The 26,830-nt window shown below is 33.5% G+C and overlaps 1 protein-coding gene across 1 annotated transcript in view; it reads left to right on the top strand.

The window, feature by feature from the left end:
* Positions 1-26,414, top strand: part of ANTXR2 (ANTXR cell adhesion molecule 2) — a 144,079-nt gene extending 117,665 nt beyond the window's left edge. Inside the window, exon 17 of the mRNA XM_036906438.2 lies at positions 24,434-26,414. Within this exon, the coding sequence (XP_036762333.2) occupies positions 24,434-24,472 (39 nt within the window). The 3' untranslated portion in view covers positions 24,473-26,414. The remainder of the gene's footprint in view (positions 1-24,433) is intronic.
* Positions 26,415-26,830: the final 416 nt, after the last annotated feature.

Here is a 26,830-nt window from a genome sequence, read left to right as displayed (position 1 = left end):
TAAAGTGTCACTCTTTAATATTGCTGCTAGACCACAGTAGAAATACACTACATATCATCGTGGTGATTGTGAAATAGCAGATGTTCCTTCCAAAAACAAGTAGCCAACCTCTATGCAAATGGGCATAGCATACTCATCTCTAATTCCACAAAGATTTCCAGAAACTTGGATTGAATTATAAACATGTCTGACAATCTCTTTATATTATGATTTCTGTATCCAAAAGAAATAAGACTTTCTTCCTACTTTGTGTCACATACCTTAGGTATGTAAGTATAAATGCCAGTGCATTGTCTGGCACGTTGGTTTTGACCATGCTTCCTCCTGTTAGTGTTCTGACCTAGCCTTCACCCTAGTGACTGCTCCTTCTGGCATTTCCCAGTTTCAGGTCCTCTTTATTCCAGCCCAGCTGGCCTTCGAGTTTCTCTTTTTATAATGGATACTTTTCCCTCAACATCTGCCCCCAACTCTTTGTCACTACTTCCTTTTCACATCTGTGATCTGTGATGTACCAGCACAGGTTATATATAATTTCAGGGATGCGGTTTCTATTTGAGCAAGTTATGTGTGCATAAAGGTGGAAACTGAGAGAGCCAACGGGTAGCCCCTGAAATCCAGCCCACTCTGTGCTGGCCAGTCTGTCAGCCTGGAGGAAAGGCTTCTTGTTGTAATTGGCTGAGTGTTTTCTGTTTTTAAATATATAATTTTTAAACTCTCCACATTGGTAGAGGGCATGAACTTTAATTTTAGGAGCTTGTTACAAACTTACCTATTTTTAACAATGGCCAGTACTATTATTCAGTTGTTTTCTTAATAGAAGTCACAGGGTCAGTCATGAGGAAGTATACAAGATCTCTCTTCAGTGACTAGTGTATCCTTCATGAAAGAACTGCTAAGTAGATTTTACTAATAATTATACTAGGAAATCCTCTCTGAATTGCTGCCACTACCCTCCTAGAATGCCTTCCTGCTCCCTCTAGACTGAATCACATATTACATTTTTAACCATTTTCTTTTCTTGGAAGCATTCTTTGTGAAACAAACTTAACTATGGGGTAGGCACAGTTAAACTTACTAGCCAAAAGTAATTTCATTAATTTTTGCTTGTATTTAGACTTTAACTAAATATGAAAATTAAAGGTCTTAATTTACCTGTATAATGGGTATTTTTGAGTGTTGTTTCAAATTTAGAATATGGTGATATGACTTAGTCTTACCAAAAACAAAAAAGAGAGAGAGAAAATATTAACTCATCAAGGTAGCATGTTAGCAGTTTGCAATAAATTTCTACATCGGAATACTGTTATTTAACATGTAAGCATATGCTAATGAGTGCCTTTATTCATTCCTTCATTTTTCTTTAATATTCATTCAATCAGCAATGTGTTACTATGCACTAAGAGACATCAGTGAACAAGATAGATCAAGTTTCTCATGGAGTTTGCCTCTAACTCAGGAGACAGAAAACAAATATGTAAAATAACTATAGAATATATGAAGTCCTATGAAGAGTGATAGGAATGAGAGTAACTGGGAAGGTATATTTTGGCATATTAATAGGCAAATAATTTCAGGTAATAAGAGCTATAAGAGAACAGGATGAAGTAAGGAAATAGAGGAAAGAGTCTACTCAGACACACATGAACATGCGAAGAATGTGTTCAGATGATTGCACAAACTAGACTATCCTCATTTAGTATTACTGCTAAGGATATACCATTTATCTAAATACCACCTAAATTAATACTTTTGTGGCAAATAAATGAAATATGCTCGTTTGCTCAAGAATCTCTATTGTTGATCTGGGAACAGTGAGCTCTCAGAGCTGCGGCTTTAACCTTGCCAATCCCAGGCTTCCTGTCAGTGCGCTGCAGTTATTTGGAACCTTTTCTGGGTCGGCGTTGGCATTCTTTTACTAGATTACATTTATGCATTAGTGCCATCTGTGCCTGCTGTACCTTCTGTGAGTTAGCCCTGGCCAAATGACTGGCATTTATCTGGAAGTGGAGAGAGAGGAGAAAGAAGAGAGAGAAGAGAGGGGGTGGGGGAGGAGAGGCAGGGGAGAGAGAGATGGATCCTAGGGCATTTATTTTACTATCTGTTGGCACAAGTGGCATTTAGGAAAGGAGATACATCAGTAAGCATAAAATGTTTGCAGCTGGTGTCCCTGACTTCAACCCTTATAAAGCTAACTCCATTTATTTTCTCTTAAAAAAATAAAATATAATAGCTGTTTCCTTTTAGCCTGTGATCTGCAAAAGAAGTTAAAGCCAAGCATTTAAATAAGGGAATACAACAAAGCACACTTGCAAAATTTTCAAGTTGAGAAAAATGATGTGCAATTTGGATATGCGTACACTTACATGAGAGAGTGTGTACATAATGTGACTTTGGTTTCATTTAGATTTCATAGACCATTTGAATTGGACTCATTTTGGTAATGTATTGAAGTGTAGGCTTAAGAATATTACAGTCATATGTAGAAAAAATATGGTTCTATATTTAACATCTAATCAGAGTACTGACTTTATTTTGTAGAATCTTTATGAGGTCATATTATTTTAAATTGTATGGTATTACAACATAGATCAGTAACTCCCATAACCTAAAACACACTCTAGAGCTGTAAATGGAAATAAATAGATAAACAACTCTCTGGTCAGTAAAAATAGATGTCAAAGAGTTCCAGTTTATTTACACTATTATCTGTTTTTAGCTTATACCTATTTTTAATGGGTTTGGTTATCTGGTTTTCATACTGGTGCCAAATTAGGAGCAGGACAATAGCCTTGGGGCAGTGGGACTGCAAAAGGTGATACAACCCAGTAATGAGTGAGAAGAGTTGCAAGGGAGGGAATGAGAGAACCAAGACACATGAGTCAGACACATGCTGCAGTCGGGGGCCGTTTAGTGGAAGAAGGAACAGCTTCTCATTTCCCAGTGTGCTCTGAGGACCCTGCTGGACTACATCTGGGTATAATAATCAAATTCATCATTATGAAGTTTTCTCTTCATTTGAGAGTATGTGCAGACAATTCAGTTCAGGAAGATGGAAGCATGAATACAGTCATAAAGAGAGTCCCATCCAAAATGGAAAATACATAGTTGGGGAGCTTCATGAAGTTAATCTACACCTGTCCTTATGTTCTAGCTTGTATTGTGCTTTCAGTTCTAGAGGTCCGAGTTCACTTTCTGTGGTTTCAAGTAGCAAAAGTCTGTTTCACATAAATTCTTCTGATACTTTATTTTCCTTTTCATAATGCTTTTTGGGCTTAATCTGTAATGTATTTAGTTTCTGTTTTCCCACTGGATTAAAGTTTCATGAAGGTAGGCATTTTTTCCTGTATTCCTATCCACAAGTATTTCATTATCTAATGTAGGTTTAAAAGATCTATACAAATATCCAGGGTAGAGAATTTTAGTAGTGCTGTAGTGGTTATGATTATAGGTGTTAGAAGTTGACTCTTCTGGATCCAAATCCTGGAGCTGCTATTTACTTGTGATGGAATTTTAAGTAAATTGCTTGCCTCCACCAAGCATCAATTTCCTTATCTATGCATATGGCATATGAGTACCTGCTGCTAGGACTATCATAATGACTAAAATTCCCTGTACTTACTAAGCACTTTGAAAAGCACTTGGTATGTAATAAGGACTGAATTGTGCAGTGGTTGATCATTGTTATTGCTGTTATTTTCAGAAACTAGTGATTATATACATGTGGAATATAGTTGGTTCAAATTATATTTTCAAAAAATGACTGTAAGTGGTTTCTTTGCTTTGTCTTTTTATGTATATTTAGCTATGTATCAGTATGAAAAGGTCTTCAGAATCACAGTCGTATTGCAATATCAGCACAAGAAGAATTTGCTCCTGTCCTAGGCATGGAGGTCTGTCTCAGTTGAAAAAACTAGTGGTAGCCCCAACATTAAGAATAGCTGAAGAGAACCTTATTTTTTCATTAACAGCAGTTAGGATTTTTCCATTTTATTCTCTGGTGACTGAGTCTATGGCCCAGTAGTGGTCAGCACCTGCACCAGGGGACAAGACACCCAAGTAGAGCCAGCTCCAATGACTGAGGGACCGAACAATGGCTGGGGGAAAACCAGCAGCTCTTTTGCCTCCGACTCTCAGTTATCAGGGTAATTGTTCCACCCTGAACTACTTATTCCCCAGCCATTACATATGCTTAGGATATTGCTTGACTCTGTAAGCATCCTGTTGTGGTTGGGAAAGTAATATATCTGAAATAGAATTTTGAGTTAACTTCTGAAACGGCAATCATTTTCTTGACTATAGGTCTTACAAAAATATATATTAAGCAATAATTATTTCATTTTCATTTCTTTATTCTTTTTATTATGTTAAAATAAATTGACCAGGTTGGTAAGTAAAATAATCATGATAAATAATGTGAATAGATAACCACAATAGTAATTTATGATGAAATTTGTAATATATTTAAAAATAAATTAATAAATTTTTTATTTAAACTAAATCTGTAATATTCCCTAAAACTTAATTATTACTGATGTATGGGGACATTTTGGTTTTGTATATCTTGAATTCACCTTATCACTGAATTATATGAAGTATAATATTTCAGCTAACTTAAAAAATCCTATAAATAATAATTGTTATTGTGGTAAAACATACGTAAGTTTTACGATTTTAAGCATTTTAAAGTATAGAATTCAGCAGTATTAAGTGCATTGACACTATTGTGCAACAACCATCACTGCTGTTCTTCTCCAGCACTTTTTCAATACCCCAAACAAGAACTGTATACCCATGAAACAATAATTCCTGATTTCACATCCCTCTAGCTCCCAGTAACCATTATTTTTTCTGTCTCTGTGAATTTGGCTATTCTAGCTACCACATGCATGTGGAATTGTTTGAACTTTTTTGCTTGGCATATTTAACTTAGCATAATGTTTTCAAGGTTCATCCATACTGTAGCATGTACCAAAATTTCATTCTTCCAAAGCCTGAATAATCTTCCACTGTCTGTATATGCTGCATTCTATTTAGCCATTCATCTGTTGGTGGACTTGTGGATTGTTTCCATCTTTTGCTGTTGTGAGCAATGCTGCCATCAACTTGGGTGTACAGACACCCATGTGAGTACCTACTCTCAGTTCTCCTGGATATTCACCCACAAGTGGAGCTGCTGGATCACATAATAATTCTGTGTTTAGTTTTTTGAGGAACCGTGATACTTTTTTTCACAGTGCATCATTTTTATATCCCCCAACAATGTATGAGCAATTTACAATTTCTCCACATCTTCCCTAGCATGTTGTTTTGTTTATTTATTTATTTATTTGCTTTTTTAAAATAATAGCTATCCTAAAAGGGGTGAAGAGGTATAATGACAATTTTTTGGCTTCTACTTTTCTACTTATTTTTTTTCCCATTTATGAACAGGTAGTATGTACTTCAACTCAGGCATTTTGCTTGGCATAGGAATACAAATATAAAAGACTTACATGATAAATTATGGTAACCTCATAGCAGCTTTCTCACATATAAAATATAGTGAGACTTCTTAGTTCACTTAAAAATATCTACAGACATGTTCAGCTGTCTCCACATTTGATGAAATTAATTTATTTTTAAAATAAAATAGTTACTTTCACATGTAAGTCTTTACAGATACATACAGATCACTTACAGATCTTTATAAATTCTCATTTTCTTTTCCAATCTTAAAATCAAATCTTTCTTTGCTTCAGCATGGCAACCATCTCACTCCTCTTTCCCATGATGTAAGAACCTTCAAGACAGGAAGTTGACAAGTGGTTTGTAAAATTGTAAGATTAGAACTAGAATCCTCTGACATCACTTTAGACACATTTCCTATCTCACTGATAACATGCTGTAATAAACTTTTCTTTATAGACATGATTGGAATTGCTCTGTTTTCATAAATTAAATGTTCTGGTTAACTAAATTCTCTCAAAAACATACTCAAAAATGTTTGAATCTTAAATAGATGATTAATTCTTAAAGAGATTGGATTGAAATTCTCATTAAAAATATTGGTTGATTTATTCAACACATATTAATCATTATTAATTCAGCAGAACCCCTGGCAATTTTGAAAGTTTTCCAAAGCAATCATTTTGAATCAATTTTTAGTATACAGTTTGCCCAAGGTAAAGAGCATAAGGCATTCAATTGAGTGTATAAAAACATACTGGTGGTAGATAATTTCTAAGGTCATTTATTAGGTATAATTTGTGAAAAAAGTGAAAAGCAACAAAAGAAAAATACTTGAAAAATTTTCCTTGTCTAGAGAACATCTGAATGATACTAAATTTTTCTGTCAGAGTTTGGTTGCTCAATACTTTCCCATTGTTACCACATCTTTAATAATGCAGTTAAGTGGGTAGATGGAAGTTGTCACACTAAGGGTACTGACTGGCTGCTGCTAGTTAATTCATTCATGGGCTGGTTTGTGAAGGTGTTACTTTTAATATTGCTCAATAAGGAATGACCCTAAGTCTGCAAAGAGAAGGACACTCTTGATATAATCCTTTTAAAATCTGGGAATGATTTTGTAGAACCTGGAAAATGAAATATGAACTATTATTAAGTCCTAAAGGTTAGAATGATTACAGCAAAGAGGTTATGTTTCTATTAGTTCTGAAATTACTGTAAAGTAGCTTTTGAACTAATATTTGTGCCTGGATTCAGATTTGCTAAATCTTATTTCCGTATGCTCTAATTTAAATGTATGTTAACTTGTATATTTAAAGTTAGAAGTACCAAAAATCCCACATAAAAATATGTTTTTTTCATTATCAAAGGCTTCAATACCATCATCATTTGGATAAAAAGAAACCATGAATATAATTTAAGTCTTGTAAAATAGACTTTTAATAGCACCACATAAAATGAACATCTGGCTTTCTTTTTGCAAGGTGCATTGATGTCAGGAGAATGAATAAAAATGCTGATAACAATTGTCCAGATTTGGAGTTTTCCAATACAAGAATACTTTATTCATTTAATCTTCTCTACATTCTAAATATAGGTGTGAACTTTGATGAAAAAATACAATATATATTTAGAATGACCATTCTTTCGCATTTAAATCTAAAATGTGCTGCTGCAGTTGGATTTTTTTCATGGATGCCATTCAAACAACACATTATGTTGTCATCACACATAGCCTTTCTATCTGTGATAATAGGATGCTAGGTCAGAGTATGACAGCTTGGCACAGCTTTTATTATGGCATTGTACTGATGCATGACTATGAGCACCTCTCTTTTGTTTCAGTTAAAGAGATAGTTTCAAGTAGCATGATTTTAAAATTGAATTTTCATTGTTCTGTCTTAAAAATGTACCAGAGACAATTTAAAGAAAGCAAGGTTTTTGAACAGTTAATGTTTACAATTGTAGAAGGCAGTTTCTTGCCTGCTTCTTTCATTTTCCTGATTCTGAAAAATGTCCTGTGCTACAGTTCTGCTACAGAATTAATAATTTTTCTAGTAATCTCTCAAGGAAGAACAGCTCTACCAATATATTGTAAGTTAAGGACTCTCTCAGTTATTTTAAAGAAGATGTAGTCATTGAAACTGATTTATCAAGTTATGTTTTATTCTTTTTAAGAATATTTCATTCATCTTAATCACAAATCTTTGTTGACAAATCGTCCAGTGTTAACTAAATCTTAAACCTTCACATTTGTCAACAAATGGTATTAATTTTGAGAGCATTTTAAAAATACATGAATTGTGCTTTATTTTTCAAATTCAATGATGTGACTAACTAATACATGTAGGATAATTCCTCCTTGGTGCATTACTTGGTCTCTGGAATTTTATTAACCCATGTAAGGATAGCAAGTGATATGCCACTTGTGTGAAGAAACATGTTTCTTCAAATATTGATTTATTTTATAGGGGATAATAGAGGCATAAAGGAAATTAAAAGTCAAAAAATTCAGTTCATTAACTGGTACTGATTTAATGTTTCACTACTTTATATGTTTCATAGGTGGTTAGGTTGCCCATGACCTAACCATGAATTGACCTCTTTCAGTTTGTCAAAGTGTATTGCATTTAGATCTAAGAATCATAGTGGCTGTAAAATATATACTTTTCTCACTGTCTTCTCTGTCAGTAGTTTCCAGCATGAAACAGAACTCACTTCCTACCATCAGTTCTCTATTTAAAATTGACATCAAGTTCAGCTCCTCTCTGATGTCTGCTTGTTTCCCAGCACAGAACAATTCTATCCTGCAGTTCAGTCATTTCCCTAAGATGCCTAGCCACTGGACTGACATATAGAAAACAGAACATTTAGAACTGCTTGAATATTCATGTCATGAAATAAGCTAGGCAGGCTTTTACTCATGATTGCCTCTATTGCTTAGTTACAATATTATACTTGTTATCAGTAACAAAGTAAAATTTCATTGTTTTGTGTTTGTGTATTTAGGTAAGCTATTTTGTAGCTTAGTAATCATTGTGTTGTTAGAGTGAACTATCTCAATATTCATGTGATTATTGATATCAATATCAATTATATATTGCAGAGAGATATTAGCAGCATAGATCACATTTAATATTTCAAACCCAGTAGTTCTCATTAATTCAGCAAATATTTTTAAGCACTTAAACTGTAGAGCAAACACTGTCCTGCAAAATGGTAATGGAAAAAGCCATCATGGAGCTTAACAGTGTAAGAAAGACCTTAAACAAATATGTAGATTTGTTTGTTAAAAAATATTAGAAGAGTTCTAATGATGAATTTTACTATCATCTAGAGCCTAATTATAGTTAGATAAGATATTAGGCAAATTATATTATTTTTGGTTTAGAAAATCCCTTTGGCTTAGTCTATCAGAATTTGTTTCTCTAAGCTAACTGGAATTTGACTCTCTTAGCCACATCTGTTTATCTGTGTGTCTTCCTGTCTCTCTGTCAATCAATCATTTATTTTGCACTAACAGTAGACCCAGTACTTGACTTGCAGATAGACCTAAACTCCAGTTTCTGGTTTTGGGATTTATGTTTAATATTATATATAGACAATCAAAGAGAGTTTAAATAATCAAAGCCAGTCACTTTTTGTTATTTGACTCTTAAATGTACATGATGTTAGCATTTTTGGGTTCTGTGGACCAACAAGCAAACTGTCCTTTGTTTGACTTAGAGGAAACTTATCACACACACACATATCATGTGTTTTTACTTATTTGAATGTATCTGTAAGCTTTTATGTGTGTAAATGTTTAAACTTTAAAATTTGTTCTTTCCATTTGGGAAAATTAATTGTATCTCTAGAGATGGTTTAATATTTCCACTGCAATTTTAAGAATCAGTCTTGTTAGTTGATATGTTATTTAGACTATGAATGTAGGTATGATTAAGGGACAAAATGAATGCATGTTTAGTTACTTTTCAAACTGGCAAGAGATCCCCATTAAATGCCATTTTATACTCATTGATCAGTGAAATGACATCTGGGTCACAGTGGCACCTACCTTTGCAATATAAATCCCAGAGGCTGTGTATGAAAGGTGTGTTCATACCTGCATCTGCACATAAAAGCAGGGATAATCTTCACACTGTTATCAGCCTAATTTTAGTGTATATGATTTAAGTTGCTGCTTGAACTTTTGTTCTCTATAGTATAAATTTAGCAATAAGTGTAGTCATTCAGCTCCTGCTCTAGCAGTTTAGAATGTAGAAGTATAACATGAATAATTTTAATCCACAATTCTTACTTACATGCTATAGAAAAGCCGATATCATTTCAATCATATATCTCAAGTTAATCTGTAATGAATTTTCAGCATGAAATCCTGACTTTGGGATTTGTATATTTTTTATTAGATATAAAAATGACTCCCATAATTGTTTAAAAGTGTTTTTCCCAAATGTGATAAAAATATATCTGAAGCATAAATTTGTTGTCCAAAAATCAAATACATACATATGTCTTCTGTTAGGACTAAATGCATGGAACGTGTTCACTAAATACTTGATTTGCTGAAAGAAAGCAGCATCGCAATAACTAATATCCCAGCTAAAGCTTTAGGCAGATCTTTCATAAAAATTTTTCTTATTTGCAATCTTCTAGAAAGTAATCCATAATTGCCATTCAAAGTGAAGCTTTAAAAACTGTGTGTTTCTGTAGAGTACTTTGGTGATATTGTCCATAAATTATCAGTTTAAAAACTTAAAGTTTTTTATATTTGTTTTTCTTTTAAAGATCCAGTTAAGTACTTACTATTAGTCTGAAATTAGCTGGGAATTTAGCTGTCTGACAAATGATTCAAAATTCAATAGATACTTTAAGGAGAGAATGCTAATGAAAATCTGCAAATCAGGTGCAGACTGAATTTATCAACATATTTTTAGTTATTCATTTTTTTTTACTGGGACAGCATATACTCTTTTAGGGTCCCAAAAGTGAGGATTTAATTATTAGAAATTTAACTTAGCTAGGAATAATTCATTGCATCCCTAAGGTCATACACATTAGGGAACTATCCAATAAATATTTTCAAGGCTAATGATGTAATTCAGGATTTCTCTTTAAATGTGCCAAATGCAGTTTGACAAGGCAAATGAGTTTTCTCAATGCCTAATTTTCAAGGAAAAAAAATACATGAATTGCTTGTAAAACTTTTTCTCTGTGATGTTAACAACTAAGGTTAAAATTTTAAGTCTAAAAATAGTCTAGTGAAAATTAGTTTTTCATGCAGCATCCTTCCACACTGAGTAAATTAATTTATTCTGTTTCCCACCTGATTAAACAGTAGTGGTCTAATAGTCCTTTCATTTGGATTTTCTAACATTTTCCTAAATGCTTAATTCAATATGGATTGAGTTTTTAATTAGCTATTATTTGACATAATGGTTGAAGTTTGAATTCTTTGTTCTCATGTTGTGTGTTGTGTGTGCGTGTGTATGTGTGTAGGGGGAGGGGTGAGAGTGTGTGTATGTAGGTGGGTATGTATGTGTGCATGTTTTGGTATATGTCAATCTTAAGAACTTTGAAAAGTAAATCATTTAACATCTTTGCTCTTTAGATGTGAATCTGCTGTAGATGAGAAGGCATTCAGATGTTAACTTTGTATAATCAGAGCTTTGCTTTTGAAAAAGCGGATTTATAACATTTATCAGTATAAGGCTTTGCATGATAGGATCTCTACTTCTTCTCTGACCTCATCCACTGCTCAATCTGCTCCTGCCACACTATTTGTATTAATTTTCTGTAGATATGCAAAAGACAATTTCACCCAGGGCCTTTGCACTTGCTTTCTCTACCAGAATTATCTTCCCCAGATAGTCATAGTTTGGTTGACTTCCTTTGAATCTCTGTCAGGTGCTACCTGAACTACAATTCCTCTAGCACTGATCTCTAAACACACATATAGATAATTGTAGTGGTCAAAGCTAGACCCATCATATTGATTATTATACATTTTTGACATGGCCTATACTAGTATTTGATAAATTTCTTTCATTTTGGCACAGTATGTTCCAGACCAATTTCTTAAATTTTCTGTTTTAAAACTGAAATAAATCAACTACTAAGATATTTTTAGTAGATAATGGTATTAGAGAAGATATTTTGGATACTGGAGGTGCTAATTACTATTGGGTTGTCATTGCTTTTAAGCATTTCAACAGGGGGAGCTAGGAAATTTGATAGTTTGGGGAAAAAATCATGGGTTTATGGTTTATTTTCAATTCTAATTTAACATTAAGATCTCACACTGAATATTTTTGAGTTCATACTTTCACCACTTTTTCTTACATGAAAAATCTTACCTTTAACAATATTAAAGTGCTCGCTTGTGTACTATATCCTGTAATGTATAGAGCTACAAATTAATTATAAAAGTATTAATAAAATTAATATTAATGAATGAAATAAAACATTTCTTTGCTACTCTATTTATCCTTAGGTTATATTGTGTTGTTAGTATACAGACAAAATACTGTTTTAGTAACTCAAAAGAGTTATTTCATAGATGTGGTTATATAGCCAATTAATTTGTTTCACTTAATTTCCAGTTATTATTTCTACTATTTGATTTCTATTTCTCCTATCCTCTGTTCTTTTGCTTCTCCTTTTCTGCCATCTTTTGGGTTAATACAGTATTTTTTGGCATCCTTTCCATCTCCTCTGTTATCATTTTTAGTTATATCTTTGTGCTGTTTTAATCAATAGTGTCTAAAGAAATTTATTTCTTATATATTTATATTTATTGTTTATTCACATATTTACTCTTCTGTTTTCCTTTATTTCTTCCAATCTGTGCTTCCATGTAGTGTTTTTTCCTTCAGTGTCAGGAACTTCTTTTAGTACTCAATGAAATCTATTGTAGAAAATTATGTCAGGTTTTGATTGTATTAAGTGTCTTTATTTTGACCAAATTTTTGAAGGGCATTTTCTCTGAATATGGAAATGTAGGTTGAATTCCCCTCACTCACCCATCATCATCCCCCCAGTTAGCATTTTTTAAAACGTTCCATTGTCTTATATCTCACTTATTTCTAATAGAAAATTGATTATAATGCTTATGCATGTTTCTCTAATGGACGTTTCTCAAAGATATGTAGTATCGTTGGGAGTGGTGTTGATGAGGGCCTGACAGGTATGATTTTACAATATTTTTTGGTTTTCATAAGTTTTACTTCATATTACCTGATATGGTTTTCAACGTTTTTATCCTTCTTGAGAGTCATTAAGTTTCTTTTATTTGTAGATTTATGCCTTTCATCAATTCTAGGAAGTTCTCACCTATATTTTTTTTTCAATTTTTTTCTTCTGTCCATTCTTTCTCTTTTTCTGGACCACCAATCTCTCATTGGTCAGTTAGATATTGACCTATAAGTCTCAGATTTTCTTTGGTCCTTTTGTATTCTCTTTTTCAGTTTGAACAATTTCTGTTTTCCTACCTTGAAGTTCAGTGAACTTTTCTTCTGTTATGTCCAGTCTACTTTTACATGAATCAAAAACATTCTTTGTTTCTGATACTGCATTTTTCCTCTTTTGCTTTTCCACTTCATTCTTATTTGTAGTTTCCATATTTCTGCTGAAATTCACCATATTTTTATGCACCTTACCCACCTTACTCAGTAGAAATTCAAATATTTTTATCATAGCTCATTTTAAAGTCCTTATCTTTTAACTGTGGATTTGCCTGTTTTGACTGTTTTCCACTATGGGAAATATGACTGTGGGTCATATTTTCCTGCTTCTTTGTGTGTACTACAGTTTGTGATATTATGCTTAGGATTATACATTAAAAAAATAGAAATTAATCTAGATAATTTTTGCCTCTAGAAATGTATATACCACTTCCTCTGTCATGTTGCTGATCTGTAGTTGAGCTGGGTCTCAGTTTGTTGTGGTCATAGTTATTTTCAGTTTACTCCTGGTTTCAAAAATTTTAAGGGTAGGATCAGGGATTTCCCTTCAATGGAGCATTCTCTCTCTCTCTCTCTCTCTCTCTCTCTCTCTCTCTCTCTCTCTCTCTCTCTCTCTCTCTCTCTCCCTTATAGCTTGGGTTGCGGGGAATTCTCTACACTCCAGCCTGCCAGGATCCTGTCCTCCTTCCCCCATCCCACACCACTTTCTGTAGCTTGAGAGACCTGTTTAAATATTGATTCCTGGCCTACAGCCTTTGGCTGGTCAATGCTTTGCACTCAGAAGCCACATGAGTCTTGGAAGTATCTTTCTCAGTTCTTCTCTCGGGTTTCAGCAGGCTGCTGCCTTGTGCTGTAAGAGGGCCCTAGATCCTTCAGAGTTGTTTCTCATTCCTTTTTCCATGTCCCAAACCTTCAGTGAGTTGCTGCTTCCTTTCCATTGGGGAAGGCCCTGTGTGACTTTGGAGAAAGAAATATTCTGACTTAATGTTTATGAGGCCGTTTCAGCTTGTACAGATTTCTTTTTTATTAAATTTTTCTTTTGGCAAATGTAAAATTTTTACAATTACATTTGATAGCATAAAATAAAATATATTCAAAGATACCTCATTTACATTCTTATCCACTCCATTCTGTGCACTCCCTCCATCTACTGGTAGCCAATTTTGTTTTCAAAGCAAATAATGTGTTTTTTCCCTTAGATAATATATATACTTATGTATATATGAATATATATATTATGTGGGTATACTTGTGTAGCTTCATTTTTTTTCCCATTAATAAATGCTGGTCATCATTCTAAAAGATTAGAGACCTTCCTAGTTCTTTCTAATAACTCAATATTCTTTATAATATTCCATTATCTGTATTTTATAGTTTATTCATTTGTCTTTTCCTAATGGATATTTGGGTTATTTTCAATCTTTTGTTAATAATAATTCTACAGTATACATGTTCAAAACTTATTTTCTGTTTTTCTATAGCCTTAAGTTACATTGTTAAGTAGTTAATTTTTTATTATTGGTTTAAGATTAAGACATAATCAGTACTCTAGTTGGGATTAGAAAAAGGAAAATTATTCCTACACTACCTATTATGTGTCTAATGAAAAAATGTTAACCAACTGAAAAGATATATGGAATTCTATTCTGATTTTACTTATGTACCCTTTGGACATCTTCTACTTTCCATTACAACTGAGCATGAGGTCCCAGAGAAGGTATTGCCAACAATGATTTCTGGAGATAAATAGCATGCAAGTGAAAACTTCGAGATGGTCAATTTCATATCATATTATGAGGTATGGGTTAGATGTTTCATTACTCTCCTTATTACTACATTCCTGAATCTTAAGAAAAATTAAGAGATTTTTGCAAAGTAAATGTTAATAGTATGTATAAAGCCCTTAAAATTTTGCAGGTGGCATTAAAGAATGAAGACAAAAAAAACATTTTTAAGTGAATTTGTCAGGCAAACTCAGCACTTCCCTTATGACATCTACTGAATATCCATATGGTGTGTGGTGACTGTAAAATGGGACATTTATGGGTTAAGCTTCCATTAAAAAAGAGCATGTGAAATTTATATTTCAGCTCAAAATCTTGCAGTTTTATTTTGAGCAAAGGATAGTACAGATTTTCTCATATATTATAATATTACATATTATGTATTTATATATAAATCATTCTCTGTATCTCATATATGTGTGTGTGTGTGTGTGTGTGTGTGTATATATACACATACAGAGAGAGAGAGAGGATGATAGTATGGTAGTCTGTGCCTTCTCTTCAGTCTTGTACTTCCAGTTGCTACAGAAAATATCCACTCAAAATGCCTGTTGTGTTCTCAAGTTGACATTCTTTCCTGACATTCATGATTTCCTGGACTTCTTGTCTTGTGTCTGTTTCTGTGTATATCTGTGCTTTGTATACAATTTTAAATTTGAATCACTGTTTGCTGTTGCACAAAGCATGAAGGTTTAGTAAATTCTTTTTTGAAGTGGAGATATAAATAAGTCAGTTATCTGTGTTTGAAAAGTTCTAAACTAAAGTGCAGTTGTATGCTTCAGCTTGTCAATGGATATTTATGAGGTGAGCATAATACTATAAAGGTTATAGCAGTGAAATATATCTTGTGCAGATAGCTAGTAAAGGAGCTCACAAGCATTAATGCCAGCAGAATTTTAATGTTCAAGTGGTAAGGAACATGGCACTTGCTATGGTTAATGCTACTCTTACTGGCTACAGTGAAAATGAATGGATGATACCAGTTTTCAAATATTGCATCAGAGTTACTTAACCAAAAACAAATGACAATTCCTGGTGTTATCTTCTTTTCATCTCTCGGTTAGTTAAGTGCAGAGTAGTTACATAGCTCTAGTTTTATTTTGGGCATCAATTTCCCATTCCTACTTACTATGAGACCCAAGAGAGGGTATTGCCATCAAGGATTTTGGAAGAAATGCCAATGAAGTTACTACAATAAGAGTTTCTTGTTATTACCTGAAAGTCACTTAGGTGAAGTTTAAACTGGCAGATTCTAATTGTGAATTTGGCCTTGTTATGACCAAAGTTTTATTTGTGATTTATCCTTGGTGCTTTCTGTTTCTTCCTATGCTGAAGGAAAGTGGATAATGGAGTAAAGCTTCTGTACATCTCTTCTGCCCTAAGAGATGAATTGGGATATTAGTACACTTCTAGTTTATAAAGAACCATATTGTGCTTATTTGCCTAGCAGCCAAATAAAATGAAGTTAAGCTTTAAGTCTTTAGACCTGTGGGATTTATTCTTATAGAAAAACCTTTGAGATTTTATGAAGAATAGTATAGTTTCAACACACTTGCATGTATAAACTTCAAGTTCATATTAATTATCTTAGTTAGGTTAACTTAGTTTAGGTTTCAAATTCCTCATCATTTGATATCAGCTATCTGCAGAGTATTTTATTAAGTTCTACCCAAATAAGAAAATAAGAAAAGGCAACAAAGAAAGGAGGTAGGTATGATATGATCTTTTTGTATGAATTAGAGCCTGAGGAGGGTTTTAAAGGTTTAGATGAGTGTGGAATCTTTATGGTTAAGAAGGTTGAGAATTAAAAAAGAAGTATGTATTAGTTTACATTTACTTATACCTAGTCTACTTCTAAACAAGTATTGAGGAAAAAATATACAATAAACCTTTAGAAAGAAAATTGAAAAAACGGTCATAGTCCAAAGTCAAGATATAGCTAAACCAGAAAATGTACACTAAGGGTAGCAATTGCTTTTAGAACCTCATCTAAATCTGAGCTTTTTGAAACCCAAGGGCACATGAAGGGAATGGTTGCGTTATGTAGTTGCCATTATATAATAAAAGGGAAGCAGATAATCTTCCAAGAAGTGATAGCCTTTTTCCTAGTTACCTCTGAACTCCAAGGATTGATCCTTTAGTGTCAATGTCCTCAATAGCAATTTTCCAAAATGCAAAATTATCTTTATGTAACAAAAAGTCATATAGCTTCTTCATATGACCAAAGTTGAAGGAATAATGGTGTAATGATATCATAAACCTAGGAAGGTATTTCTAAGGAGAAGTAAAGAAACTGAGTCCAAGGATATAAAGTTTACTGATGATCTGGTTTAGCATAGGCATGAGTATCTTGAATAAGAGTTACTGAACTACATTTTTAGTGCAAAAACAAAATCTTATACTGAATATCAATTTTAAAGGATAGAGGAAATTGGAGCTCCCTAGGCTGAATAAGGATTTGGAGGGTTGCCTGCATGCCTGCTCATTCCCTTCTTGTGCACCACCAGCTATGGGGGTCCCTGAGGCACCTTTTGAACCCATAGGACTTCATAGACTATAGTATTAAAAAAAACGCTGACTTAGAGAAATAGATGGCTAGCATTTCACTTAGAACTTCCCTCTCACAGGTAGTTTTGACAACTGATCCAGAGACAAAGGATTCCAAAGTTATCACTACTAGTGTCTGAGGTATAAATATTCTGTGATGTTGGTTGAATGGAGAACTATATACCCTAGATCCTGAGCAGGTGGCTGGAAAGTTTGATATGGTATAAAAATTGAAAAGCTTTTCTTATATTCTTATTTAAGTATAATCAACTCCAGTATGCACAGTGCTCAAGGCAGGCGGTGTGTGCTTATGTGTGTGCTCACACACACGTTTAAAAAATTAGAGTGCTGATTGTAACTTGAAGAAATGCTTGAATGGGCAATACATGGAAACTCTTATAACTGTGTACCATAGAATGAAAATGCTGACTGTTGAATATAAGATTTATTAATCATTGGCTTCTGCCATACCCATATACTCTTGAGTAGAACTGCATTCAGATGGGTTCAACCAGCATATTAACTGTAAAACACAACCCACAGATGAGCAAACAAGTTGACTATGGGAATTGAGTGCTGAAAAACATTGCCATAGTTAGTTAGCAGTGATCCTGAAAGTGAGTGATCAACAAGTTTCTGGGCTGGGCTGGCTTTTAAAAACATACAAATGCAGATGTTTAAAAAGAATTGCATTTTTGCTGATTGAATTTACTCTTTGAAAACTAATTTTTAATGTATCAAATATGAATATACAGAAAAGGTATAAAGTAGAATGTAAATACAGAATCCTACTAGAGCATGTTGGTATGTTGTCTTTTAGTCTTGTCTTTTACTCTTTAGACATACATTGCACAGTGATAATTATGTATATAATCAATTTGGTATTTTTTCACTTACTATTTCCCTATGTCTTTAAAACTTAAAAATTTCCTATTTTAATGGCTACAAAAATTTACATAGCTGAATCATAATGTATTTATGGTTATTTTACTTAATAATTAATTCATAATTATTCTCTGCTGGACAGAAATAAATATAAGTTGACCGATTATATTTTTCATTATAAAAATTCTATGGAAGCATTTTGAAACCTTTGTCTAAATATTTTATTGGGCTGAAATCATAACATGAAATTTATGAAACTAATTTTTAAACTGTCAAACATAGGAATGTACAGAAAATGTATAGAATAGAATGTGAGAAATATGCAGTTCCACTACTATAGCAAATTGGTACATTGTCTGTTAGCCTTATAACTAACATTATATACTAGAGTAATGTGCATTAATGTATTTGGCTATAATATAAAGTGGATCATTAGATTCCGCTTGTTCTACCTAACCTTAGTTTCTTTAAATATTTAAGAAATTTTACTCCTAATCTCTTATGTCATGCAAAATGAATAAATACCACAGTTACTGCATCCAATGAATGCTGTATTCCCATGGCAAAAAGAATGGAATACATTCATAGTTCATGTTTAAATGAATGTAGTCCTAAGATATTAATTTAAATCTATTTTATATTGACTTTGTGTTGTTATTGTTGAAATTTATGGTCTAGCGATTTGTAAGGCATGAAATCAAATTCAAATTTTGTTGCATTGATTGCTTAGTTGAATAAATAGTATGGATATTGCCTAAAGCATCTCAACAACACTATACTTATTATTTAAATGCATGATTAGAGCATGATTCTAAGTCAAGAAAATAATTTAAATAAAATGTTGAACTAAAAATTCAAAAAATAGAGAAAATTAATGTTATTTCTTCATATTAATAATTGTCATTTATAATACAATATCACATTATGTTATTCCCTAAACACTTGTATGTCACCTGAGTTCAAATTTCTCAGATCATTTGGTATAACATAGGTATAATGTATTATATATATATTTTAACACTTTTAGCAGAAATCTTGTGCTCATCTATTTTAGCTTATTACAATTCTAGTACTTTATTTCAGAGGCTATGTAGTTCGGTTACCTGATAAAGAATAAAGTATCAAAATTGTAATGTATATATATGTCTCTATGTATATTTCTGTACATTTAGGTTACATTGAATAGCTTCTTATTAGGTCATCTTAAAAGTTAATTATAGCTTCTAATTAACTTTTTAATTTTCAGCACTTGCATTATTTGTCATTAAAGTAAAAAATGTTCTCAGAAAAATAAATACTATTAACTAATACTATTTTTCATTCTGTACTATTCTCTGATGAGTTGTATGTTCAAGCTATTTTATATTCCTCTGCTTGTTACCTTGATAACGCCTTTATTGTGTAGGCATTATTATTATTATTTTTTTGATTATTCATTTGATTTTTATACTTGATTTATATGTGAATCCCACATTTCTCCTTAATTTTTTTTTTAATAAAATGCTGAAGTGGTAGGTAAATGCAAAATAAAGGTAGAAAACATAATTTAGTGCTCTAAGAGGGCAAATGTAGATGATCAGGTCTGTGCCTATAGACTTAAGTATTAATCCAAGCTAGACAAGGGCAACAAAACATCCACGGATGCAGAAGATTTCTCTCAAAACAGGGGGGGTGAGGTTCTAAGCCTCACCTCTGTTGATCCCCAATTTCTCACCTGATGGCCCCCTGCGACTGTGCCTGTCTTAGGTTGTTCCTCCATTGAGGAATCTTACCCATCTCTGGCTAACCAGCTGTCTTCCGGGGCCATACAGGGAAATGTAAAGTTGGTAAGTGAGAGAGAAGCAATATCGTTTGAAAAGGTTAGCTTTTTACTTCTTTGCAGATTTATGCCCTGTAGCTTCTATGCCCAGCATTTGTCTTGAGGTATCTTTACCACTTGGAAGAATTATGATACTCGGTAATTTTCGATATGAGGCATGAATTCTACTAAAGGGCTGTAATTAGGAAGGAAGAAGAAAAGCTATAAAAGTAGAAGATGGAAGAAAACATGGGAAGATTGATTATTTCTTTGACATAACTTCTTGTAGAGTAACATAAGCATTTATAGGTTTTAACAAACTACTAATTAAATTGCGTACACACATTAACAGAATAGGAATACAGATACATAACAAAAGCAGACCTACAATTACCAGCCATATCCAGTGGTACCAAGAAAACCAGTTAGGTACCCTAGGCATTTGTGAAAACTTACCAATGATATGATGGATATTGTCTAACTGAATTTGAATAGTTTGAGAAAAATCAGACAAATTAAAACAACACATTCCTGGGAACTGTTCACATCCCATAAGTTCTTTTAACAGTAGATAGTCTATAGTTGCACGATTTTGAAGCACTGCAACTTGCACTTCTCCTAATTCTTGGTTGAGTTCTGACAATATAGATCCAGTCAAATTTGTTGTTTTACTGTATGCACAGGCCAGCTTAGATATCTCCTTCTTCATTCCAATGGCAAGTCCAGGAACCGGCGGGATGAATGCAGCTTGTGTAGGCATTATTAACATGAGAATGTGATAAACCTTAAACCTTGTCATATCCCATTTCCTGCAAATAAAAATCACTCTGCAGTGTTCTGGCACAGACCGCTTGCCATGATATAAGTGGCAGCCCAAACATTCTTGACCTTAAACATAATTAGCATTATCACAGTGGGTTTGTAAGACAGTTTTGAGTAGTATTCAGAGGGCCACAGACACCTAATCTCAGCCACTTACAACCAAGTGTGTTGCCTTGATTTTATAATATTCCAATAAGTGGATGGTAGTAGCTAGCATGAAATAATCCCCTGGGAGCCTGATGAAATACTGAATAAAAATTTCTTTCTGACCAATAGTTTCTTTTTTTCTTCATTATTTCTTTTCTATCTTTTCTTCTTTATAGCTACTGTCTCCCATTTCTTCCATATTGTTTTCTCTCTTTTCCACTGTATTTTTCTCTTTTGTAATCCCCTAATCTCTCAAATTCATACTTACTGTTTTCCCATTTTTTAAAGTCTATCTCTTCCAACAGTAGAAATCTAGTCACTATGTATTCATTCATTTATGCATTCACCATCCATTCCATTTGTTCCAAGTAGTCGTTGTAAGTCTACTCCATGTGAGACACTGTGCAATGACATTGTAGAGGGGAGATGGATAATAGCTGCCTATTTTTTAACTGAGAGTTTACTATATGCCAGTACTGTTCTATGTGCTTTATATATAATAACAGATTTAATCTTTATAACAGTCTTAAGAATAGGTCTAATTTTTAATCCTAATTTTACTGATGAAGAAACTAAGTTACACTGTAGTTAACTAAGTTGTCCATGGTCAGACAGTCAGTGGCAGAGCTGGGATACATACTCAGGCTTTGAAGCCCTCAGACTTAACTGCCGTTATCTTTCTTTTTAGATATTTGAGCAAACAATTATAGTATAATGTGGTTTTGCTGTAGTGCAGATGCAGTGGGACCTTTGGGAGAAGATGTGCATGACTGGGAGAACTGGACAATGCTTAACAGAGGAAGTAATTCTTGAATATAACTCCTCCAAGTTACCAACTTTTAAGTTTCTGTAAAATAAAAACGCACCTAGACAATATCAGCTGTTAGAAGTGGTAAACACTGAGTCTTGAATTAGAGGGAAGAAGATATTTGGTTTTTTTGTTTAATGAGTGTGTGCTCATTAACACAGGGACATATATTGTATTTAGCAGGATTTTTGGTACTTGAACAACAGACATTTGACAGCTGTTGATCAATACTTAACCACAAGCTTTAGAAGAGTTGAAGTAAAGACCTCAGGGTCAAAGTCAATAGGGTTTTCTTCATTCGAGTTTCTGTGATTTTAATTAAACCATACCAAATGAAATGGAAAATAATTTGGATCTGAAATAATTTTTAACTGTGGAAGTGTTTTTGAGTATGCAGGTGAACTATGAATCTCTCTTTTTAAAATATCCAGTTGCTTAGAGTAAATAAATCAGTCACCAAGATAAACCTGGAGTATAGGACAGAAGTAGTCAGAGAAGGAGTCCTATATCTATATCTAGTTAATTAGTGATGAAACTCAAGTAAAAATAGAGGTTCATGATAACTTCTTTACAAAGTTATGCAGAAGAGACAGAATTTTTATTTTTTTTGATCAATGAGTACACAAAAGATGTCATTAATTCATATTTTTGCTGCCATAATATCAGTCCTCATGTGTTTGATTCTGAAAAATAGCCAGGTAATAATATTTTTAATGTTCATCACTTTTAATGTGCATAGTTTGTCATTACATGTATAACTAACACTATTGTGGCTTAGAAGCACTGTTTTATGGTTTTCCTCAAATATTTGGAGGTTTTCCTCAAATCTTTCATTTTCCCACCATCTCCTGATGAAAAAATGTTTAGGAAAAGGATACATCACCAAAATAATATTTTAAATGCTTTATTTGCTTTTGGCATCATAGTTAATCTGGAGAAGAGCTCCTTCACTTAATATTCATTCTAAATATCTTGTTTGAAGGTTCTAGATATTACAAAAATACAGTCTGAGTACATGAAAGACTATGACCATTGCATTACCATGGAATTTTGACCTCATTCTAAGGTGGTCTTCTCTCTGCTTTTCTCCCAATTCCTTTTGCACAGATATAATTTGTAGAGATTAGGTACAAGTAGTAAAACTGACCATTGTAATAATGTTGCCTCCCAAATTATGTGGAAGATACATAATTTGATGAATGTTTTCCTTTTAGGCAAAAGCTAATGGAAAAGAATTTGCTTTTCTTCCTTTTTGTTTCTTCATTAATTTCTGAAATTTCCTAATTTATTGAGAATACTTTTAAGAGGAAAATGGACCAAAATCCTGTTTTTATGTTCCAGGCTTTCTTCTACAAAAATATTTGTTGTTCCTTTTGAATATCCATGTATTGGATATTTTTTAAATTTATTTTTCACATTTGGAGGGATTTGAAAGTTCCAAATTCTGAAATTAGAAAGCAGATATTATGAGAAAGAGAAAAATCTCAATAGCATGATGATCCTGACCCTAAACAGAAAGCGGTATAATAGCTTTCAGCTTAGTAAGGAATCTGGGCATGACTTACGTAGTACAGGGTATCAGTAGAGTCATACAAAGGAGAGGGTAGGGGGGGATCTTTTATCACTCATTGGAAACTTTGTTTCCAAATAATTATTGGATTATTTACAATACATATGAAACAAAGTATCTCTGCAACTTTAATTGAACTGCTATGGAATTGGAATGGCAAATTCTCTTTGGAAATGTGGAATGCAAGTAAATAGTCACCATTTAGAGAGAACACATAATGGTGTGCAGTTGTGAGATGTGGTCAACAGCAGTGTTTGCTAAGTCTCTTGCAAAAGCCTGTTAAAAAATGGAATCACAGAGACAGTACCTCTTCCCTTTCCCCTTGACTCTTTATTCTCAGTCTCATTACTTCTTTTTTTTTTTTTCATTTTTTTATTTTTTATTTTTATTCATTTATTTATTTTTATTTTTTTTGTGAGGGCATCTCTCATATTTATTGATCAAATGGTTGTTAACAACAATAAAATTCTGTATAGGGGAGTCAATGCTCAATGCACAATCATTAATCCACCCCAAGCCTAATTTTCGTCAGTCTCCAATCTTTTGAAGCATAACAAACAAGTTCTTACATGGAGAACAAATTCTTACATAGTGAATAAGTTACATGGTGAACAGTACAAGGGCAGTCATCACAGAAACTTTCAGTTTTGCTCATGCATTATGAACTATAAACAGTCAGTTCAAATATGAATACTCATTTGATTTTTATACTTGATTTATATGTGGATACCACATTTCTCCCTTTATTCTTAAATGCATTCTTCATATATACATTTTAGAAGTACCAGTTCCATGTCAATTTAAAAAGCACCAGATTGCATAAAAGGATACTTTCATTTAAATTCATTATGAAAAGAAACACAAGGTTGTAGCTCTGATGTTTATTACTAGGACAGTAATGCTATACTTTAAATAGCAATAACATAGTTCTATTTTCCATAGAGTTTTTTTCGACTCTAATTTTACCATGCCATTGTGTAGGTGAACTTACTTTGGAAAAGATCTGAATGAACTATCATTCTTTGCCCAAGGGAGAAACCTTATGACTTCAAGTCTCATCTTAGCATTGCCCTTTCCTTGGGTAATTGTTTATCATACCATGGTAGGAAAACTTGGTCTTCTTTATGCTTTTTTGTTTTAATAAGAACTTTTTTTCTTTCCTAGGGCCGGTGCATTAATTTCTCCCGAGTTCCATCTCAATAAAAGGAAAGCAGGAAGACCAAGAAGGTATGAAGATGGTTCATATTCACACTGCTGATTTCCAACCAAATGAAAAAAATTAGTGCATTTCAGAAGTTTTTGGAAAAGCAGCTTTATTCCTCACAGTCAGGAAATATTTTCTCTGCCTTCTGCTTTGCCTGAACCCAACACTTTCAAACATTTGTTCTGCCCTCTACATGGTGAAACCCAGTGGTAACCCATGATACCTGACATTGAAAATAGAGAAGAACATTAATCTGCATTCTGTGGTTTATTATACAAGAAAGTTTGTTTGAATGTCTAGAAGAGGAGAAAGCAAAAACAATAGAAAATGGAGAAGAAAATTAATCTGCATTCTGTGGTTTATTATACAAGAAAGTTTGTTTGAATGTAAGGAAGCGGAGAAAGCAAAAACAGCACGAAGATGATATCAAAACAGGGACCATAAAACAACTTGCCATCTTTAGTGGAAAGAGGAGTGTTTTACATGGGAACATGGCACTTGTGTTTTTGCATGGAAAGATTGTTAGCCACAGGCAGGGTATGAAATTTCCCACCAGGCTAAGCAAATACAGAAGTCCATTGCTTTTTAGCTGTGTCAGATCACAAAATCCTTCCAAGTCCCCCATCACAATGTGCCTTACGAGAAGCTTTGACTGGAAAATCTTGTCATTTTAACACTGTAAAGTGCACTTGCATGACAAAATGTAGACAGGATGCCTCAAGGTATTGGTGGCAAGCAAGATTTTACCCTTTAGTTTCTCAAGACACCTTTATTTCATTTTACACATGGAAAAAGAAGAAAATTAATAGAGCGTTATTCCACAAGCAGACAGCCTCTAACCAGAGATCTTGAGTGAAGTTTAAGGTACTCATGATTTGAGAACTTATCCTTGTGAGTGGTAGATTTACCCCTCTTTCTATGTTTAAGGTTTAGTAGTGCATAAAACATTGAAATCTGTAAACACACCTAGGAGTTTGTTTTGCTTTTTATTTAAAGGAAGCAGTAACCACAAAGCTTCCGCTCAGGGTTTTTTCTTCCTCCAAGTCTCCAAGGGCTCTTCAGCGTCACAAGCCAGCAACTCTCTTTGCATGAAAATTTCAAAGTTTAATTAATATAATTAAAGGCAACAGCAAGCAGCAGCCTGTGAAGATTTTGCTCATCTTTTTTATGCCTTTTGACATTGAATGACCTATTACTGTATGCGCATTACTTGGATTTTGAGGGGCACTCTACCTTGGTTATGTTTCAGTCGAGAAAAAAAGACCTTTCACCAATTTACAAATCAGGAGGGTCAGCCAGCACAAAACATTGAAAATGTACCTATTACAATTTTCTAGAAAAACCACCATCGTGTCACGTCGACAATGCCAAATTATGTTAGTGTGAGCGGAAACACTGTGGGGGAGGAGGAAGGCGGCAGCTGAAGGAAAAAGCTCAAATGATCTAGTCACTTTCGATACTGTACTTCAGATGCGAAATGGATATTCGACTCGAAACCTGACAAAGTGCGCCTGCTTTGATGTGAACTGGTATAGACAATGACCAGTGGCTGGGTCAGTGGGATGTCTCTCTGCGAGCACACAGGCTTATCAAATGACACTAAAAATAAGTTCAACAACCATCACATTGGAAGGGAGGAAGCGAACATTTCATGTTTGGCGGGCATATCAGTGCACAAGATGGAAGGAGCGATTCGGAGTATCCCAATGTAATTACCCGCATTGTGCTCTTAATGGAAATTTCAAAGGATGCGGAGTGATTCTGTTGGTTGGTGTCCAGATTGTGGCACTGGTCCAAGAAGCCTTACTCACACAAATATGTATTTATATATATACATGTATATCCTCTAGCTTGAATCTTTTGCTTGAGTTTATTTATGTCACTGGCTGGCTGGATCCAAAGTCATGTGTCTACATACTCACAAATAAAATTTTACCTGTGCCTCTGCTACCATTTTCTTCAAGCCCACATAAACTCAAGCTTTGTCTGGTTAAATATATAATTGTCCTAGTTAGTTTCAGAGACAAAACTATATTCAATTCCAGAATATCCCTTATGTTCACAAATGATACAGTTGGCAGCAATTATCCATGTGTTCAAGTGTGATTTGGAAGCCTGTTGTACACCCAGGGAATTCTTGTAGACCTTTGTTATACATTTGTATCTGGGACAGGGCCTATTTCTATTTTCTTAAATTGGCACTTAATTTCTGATCACTGTACACCCACAGGTAGTATTTAAGAGCATTCAAGGTACTGTAGAAGCTAAGGCTGTTTCTTTGGTAGTTACTTTGAATTTGTCCAATATCATATGGTACTTGTGTTTTGCTACATGCATAGTGTGAGAAGGCCTCTGCT

Source organism: Manis pentadactyla, chromosome 5 (assembly GCF_030020395.1).
Source record: "Manis pentadactyla isolate mManPen7 chromosome 5, mManPen7.hap1, whole genome shotgun sequence".
NCBI classification, from domain to species: domain Eukaryota; kingdom Metazoa; phylum Chordata; class Mammalia; order Pholidota; family Manidae; genus Manis; species Manis pentadactyla.
This window is presented reverse-complemented; position numbering and strand designations above follow the sequence as displayed.